We start from the raw sequence: 5968 nt of genomic DNA, 5'->3' as shown, positions 1-5968 counted from the left end.
AAGATAAAGGGTATCATGAGGCAAGCTGGGTGGCAACTCTGCCCACACTTGCATTTTGATAGATGGGGAATCATGGGAGCATCTCCCCTGCTTAAGTTTGAAACTCAAAAAGGGCAAAGGTCTAGCAGAAGTACTTCTTTGGTGCAACAGGAACCTCTCCCCAGCCTACTTAGAGAAAGGGTGGATAGCCTGTCGTCCTCCAGATGTTCCGCAGCTGCAACACCCATCCTCCCTCATTATTGGCCATGCCTACTGAGGCTGATGGAAGTTCAACAAATTATGGAATTCCCTCCCCACAGAGATGCACCTTGCACCTTCACTATAGTCTCAGGGAATTATGAAGACATACCTCTTTTGATACCAGAGATGTGTGTTTAGAGGATCCACCCTATTATTGTGACTGTAATTTGCATTAATTGCTTTAATACTGAATTGTCAATTACTGTAACCCACCCTGGGACCTGGTGAAGCAAGGCGAATAAGTTTAGTAACAATATCTGTAAGGCTGAGGCTTCTGGAAAGCACCCCCGCCCCCACCAGGAGGACACTTTGCCCGGATTTCCCAGCCCCTTCCTTGCACTGATGCCACCAGCAAGGAAAGGCCGCCAGCCTAGTCCCTTGTCAAATCTCCCTATGCTCAGGCTTTCCACTTTCGCCTTCCAAGAGAAGCTTCAGATGCAGCCATTCCCCTGCCCACTTTACAGAAGTCATTAAAAGCACCAAGGCAGAATTTTGTTCTTCAAAGGGGCAAAACATGCTCCCGATTCCCTTCATCAGCTGCGTGCACTGCACTGTGAATGTGCACACCACATGACCGGGAAGAGGAAGGGATTCTACTGAGGTTCATGCCCAAGAAATCAGATCTGACAGTTCAGAACTTTGGCTACCATCCCTCCTTATCTCCTTGGCACACAAGCAGGAGACACACATTGACATTTGACAATGAAGGGGACAAGGCAGGCCAGGCACAATACCACAGGGAATCAATTCACCTGCAAGGGAGCCTGTGATGCATAAGGCCTCCCTCAGCATGCAGTAACCAAGAACAGCCTTACAAAGAAAATGAAATATTTAATAGCAGCTTCCAGAAGGGGAGGAGTCCACACGTATTTGGAGCATACATGAAAAAAGATATGAACAGCAAAGAAGAAAAACCACTGGCATCCGAGGGATCTCAAAACTGCTCCAACAGAGTTGTCTGCATGCACTCAGGATCAAGCCCCATAACTCAAGTTTGGCCTGGGGTTGATTTTAAAGTGCAAGCTTGATCGTGCATCATCTCGCTCACACAAAACAATGACATGGTTAGTTGTCCTGTGTCCCAGCATTTTAGATACCAACTTTTATTAAATAAAGTTACCCTATGTAAATCAACATTAAATTTTGTTTTTAATTTAAAAAAAACAAACTCTTCCACCTCTCTTCACAGTGTCTCTCTCAGTGTGTTTCCCAATGTGACATCATTGCTGCAGGGGGAAAGATGCAGAGAAAGACAGTTATTCAAAAGTTCACATTCATTCAAAGGGCATTCAGATCTCTCTTATTGCAGCAATATCCCTCACCAGCAGGCTCTCTGCCTGTGTGTGCAGGCGCATGAGAAAAGAGATTTGTCCAAGGCCCCCTGCTAGAACACAGCTGAACTGACACCTGAAATCCAATTTCCCAAGGCTCAACTTTCATAGCATTCCTTCTTTAGAACTCACTCATTAGAGAGACTCACCTTTAGGCACCAGGTGTAGACCTTTTAAGATCAACTAGTTTATAGGTTTTAACACTGGGACATTTATCTGCTCTACTTTGTTGTGATGCTATATTGCAGCATATGTTGTTTGAATGTATATCAGTTGCTCTGTGAACCTGACAGCTAAGGAGTGGTGTAAGATGCTTACTAAATAATACACTAGATTATGCTGCTAGCGGCCAAATTCTTAAGTTTCCATGCAGTCCACGCATAAGGCTCTCTTAGTTGACTTCTTGGCATCAGTTGCCTTCACTTCCAGCAGCCGTGGGGAACCTCCAGCCCGTGGGCCTAGTTAGGCCCCCAGACACCCCTGTTTGGTCCATGAGGCCATTTTGACCAAGCCATGTCCAGGTTTCCTACAGAGATAGGACTTCAGGGGAGGGGCAGGTAAAGATGTAGCACCAATCAGATGAATTGGCACCAGCTGCAAAGAACTGTGCCCCGCATGGCTTCGCAACTCAGGCGATCATCTGGTTGTTGGGGCTTTTTATGCACATTGACTTCACAAGGTTAGCTGAAAGTTGGCACTTTACAGGCTGTGCCTTTGCCCACGCTATTTGATTTCAAATTGTGTGGGCAAAAGTGGGTCATTCGAAGAGTCAGCAGCCAACCTGTCAGACCTGGCTTGAGGAGGGTGGAAGGTAAGGATGCATTCTTGCCCTCCAAATCCAGTGCTCCACTCCAGCCGTCTCTGCTCCCACAACTAGCTTAACAAGCGCTTTTTAAAATGCAAACTCCTGCTCCCCCCGATCCTCCAGCAGCTGCTCACCTTGGCCTTGTTCTGGACTGGGATATAAAGCTTGAACTCAGCAGGAAGCTCATCCTCAGAGTAGAGTCTGTCAGAGAAATAAATTCTGCGGATGCGACAGTTTGCGTGGATCTGAAAAGTCAAGCATGTCCAAGAAGGGTGTTTCAGCAGCAGTCATTTCAAAGCAGCCTGACATCTACCAGCCCCCCCATCACAAAATGGATGCTATTCCATTTCGCTATAAACAGAATCAGCTAGGAAATCATTCTGGTACAGTCTCCGATTTGGGTTTTATGACTGGTAAGAAATTTTATATATAAATACTAACATACATATATACAATGCATGTGTTTCAGAACAACCTCTAAAGAGAGATCAGGCCCAGGGATAAAAGAAAACAGTCAAATCTGCTGATTGACACTTGTGGGCCTAGAATTTCCATTGTTAACTCTGAATGCTGATCTCCCCCATGTTAACTGAAGACCCCAGCAGTTGCCACCGCTAGCTATGGAGAGACTGAAGCAGGGACCCACAATGGCTCTTTCTTCACAAGGGCAACCACCCAAATCAGCAACTGAAATGCAAGTGTCACAGCTGTCAGAACGCACAGCTCCTTACCTGGACTCTCAGGGTTTCAATGTAGTTGGTACCATACGCTCGTCGAGTGAAGTCAGAGAGGTTGAATTGGATCTGGTTCCAGCCATCATCCAGGCGCATAGGCATGGTGCAGATGAAAGGCTTGACACGGGTGGTGCTCTGGTAATTGCTGGCACGGAACCGTCGGCGCACATTTTTATCATCTAACACCTAACACAGAAAGACACACCACTGTTGGAAAGGGGGGGCTGCAGATGTCAAGCCTGCAGTCCCCTAACCTTACTGACAAGAATACTAGGCAGTCTGCCTTCAGCTCCCCTGGAGGGAGGGGCCTGCAGAATAAGCAGTGTCAGGCTAGGCAAGGACCTGACTGAAGTGCTGGAGAGGAACTCTGCCAGTAAGGCTGAACCGAGGGTTGGCGTAACAGATGGATCTCAGAGACTGAGTAGCTCTAAGCAAGTCACCTTTTATACAATAGGAACAACCATCTCATGACTTTAGATGGGAAGATCAATGACTTTATCCACTAATGCTGTCATGTTCTGGACCTGCTGTGTTAGCTCCATGAACTAACCTGTACTTCAAAGGTGAAGTATTTCTTCAGGTTCTTGATTATCATCACCAGAAAGGGTAATTTGATCCCCAGCGTCTTCTTTGGGTCAGCAGGACACGTGATGTATGTGGTACTGTGGGGGAGAGAAACAGAATGAGCAAGACTGCACGACTTGCAGGAGAAGCAGGCCTTCTGAGAGCATCTCATCTCCCAGGGCTTCAAAATTCAGGTGCAGGATCCACATCAGAAGAACCCATTTGTTTGAAATAGTTCTACAAGAATTTCAGGATTCTGTAAAAGCTTATATACTAATATTTCTGCCTCCCTATGGAACAGAATTGGGGAAACTCAGCCCCAGGGACCAAATGTGGCCCTCTAACCTTCTCATCCAACCCTTGGGACTCTCTCCAGGCCACAAACCCTCACTGACTCTGCTCTGCACCCTCCTCAAGAGCCTTTGCCTGTCAGGAATGCATCCTATGCATTATATGATCTGCGGCAATACCTCTTCCATGCCTCAATTGAAAATTGAGAAAAGCTTGTGTAGAAACTCTGAACTTTTGCATGGTTGGAAGGTATCCGGCCCTACTAAGAGTCAACTCTGTTGGTATGCCCAGGTTTACCTCTAGCATTCCCTGGAAGTTTACCCACCATGGAACGCAGCTCTCAGGCTGAGAAAGGTTCTCCATCCCAGCAGCTGTAGGGAAAGATCCTGCCACATGGGAGACTAATCCTTTCTGACCTGAGGGCCACATGCAGCCAGCCCATTCAAAGCATAACAACAGATAAATTGCCACAATGGGCTCCTCCAATCCCAGACTCGTCGTTACCAAGGATGGGAGCAATGAGCTGTTTCCATAGTTACTATACGCTGGCGTGGTTTTGATGGAGAAATCTCTGTGAGGAAACTGGAGCTGGGAATCAATCCCACAATGCTTTTCAACGTCTAATTCTCAATGGGACATTAGGAAAGCATAGACAGTGGTTCCGCTTTACCTGACATTGGTCCCTTCAATCTCCAACACCAATGACTGAATATCATTATCTGTAATTCTTTTGATGTGGCCATTCCGCACCTAGAAGGTGAGAATGAAATAGGACATCACTCAATTAAGCAGATGACTTTCTTGCTTCAAATAGCATCTGAAAGCCCTACCAGGAAGACATACTTCTGAATTAGAAGTGCAGGCTTCATCCTGTTCTCACAATGGCCAACCATATTCCCATGGAAAGCCCGCAAGCAGGACATAAAAACAACAGAACTTTGTTCACTTGCAGTTCCTAGCAACTGGTATTATAGTAGAGACAGTATACAACCACTGCAGCTAGTAGTCATTGCTAGACTAATTCGCCATGAATTCAGCTTAATCCTTTTTTAAAGCTGCCCAAGTCAGGGACCATCACTACATTATGTAGTACAACTCCCACCATCCATTACCACTGGCCACATTGCCTAGGCCTGAAGGAAACTGGCATCCAAAACATATGAAGGGCACCTAGTTGGGGAAGTTATGGCCTAGAGAGTAATCTGCTTAGCCACTGAGGGAAACAGGCTGCAAAGCTATTTGGTCTGATCCAACAGGGCTCTTTTCAGCCTTAGTAGGAAGGGAAAATGAGGCTTTCTGCTTCCGGTCAATTGGAAATGCGACCACCAAGCATGAAGCACTGCTAGACCACCCTAAGATGTCGGGGCCCCAAGGGACAGTGGAGGGGCTTCCAAAGAAATGGGACAACAGACGAGGAGGGAACCCCTAAGAGGATCCCTCCCCAAACAGATGCCCTCCAGATTGTTCTCCCATCAGCCCCAACAAAACACAGTAATACGACGCTGGGGCCGACGGGAGTTGTAGTCCAAAAGAGTCCCGAGGTTCCCCAGACCTGGCTCGGGCTTCCTTCGAGCATGCGAAGCCTGAGGGAGGAAGCGAGGCTGGCTGGCTCCGGGGTTCTCCCTGGCGGCGCCACAAGCCCTGAAGAGAGCTCTGGAAGGCCAACCCTTGAAGGCCAACCCCCTGGCAGCCATGAGGACTAGAAACCCTCTCGCAGAAACGCCCCCCAGGCCAGGTAGGCCAGGACCAGCTCCCTCCGCCACCTTCTTGTCCCAGATCTGCAGCGGTTTGCTCCCGATGCTGTAGAGCACGGATAGGAAGCCGCTCTGGAACGTGTTCTTGAACATCCCGCCGCCGCCGCCTCCGCGTTGCGGGTAGGGAGGGCTCGTTCCGCCGGGCGGGTGAGAGGGCGTTGGGCTCCCTCCTCAGCCGCCACCGCCGCCGCGCGCGTCTCTCGCTCTTCTCAGTGATTCCTATGCGGAAGGACACAAGCTCCCTCTCAC

The 5968-nt window shown here is 48.3% G+C and overlaps 1 protein-coding gene across 1 annotated transcript; it reads right to left on the bottom strand.

Annotated features, from left to right (window-relative positions):
- Positions 1-1051: 1051 nt before the first annotated feature.
- CFAP20 (cilia and flagella associated protein 20) lies at positions 1052-5968 on the bottom strand. The gene is made up of 6 exons (XM_028739401.2): positions 5729-5968; positions 4636-4715; positions 3661-3772; positions 3108-3296; positions 2511-2621; positions 1052-1466 (listed from the first exon to the last, which is right to left on the bottom strand). Exons 1-6 carry the CDS (start codon positions 5810-5812, stop codon positions 1461-1463), a joined length of 582 nt encoding a protein of 193 aa, XP_028595234.1. The 5' UTR covers positions 5813-5968; the 3' UTR covers positions 1052-1460.

This window comes from Podarcis muralis, chromosome 7 (assembly GCF_964188315.1).
Source record: "Podarcis muralis chromosome 7, rPodMur119.hap1.1, whole genome shotgun sequence".
Classification (NCBI taxonomy): Eukaryota; Metazoa; Chordata; class Lepidosauria; order Squamata; family Lacertidae; genus Podarcis; species Podarcis muralis.
This window is presented reverse-complemented; position numbering and strand designations above follow the sequence as displayed.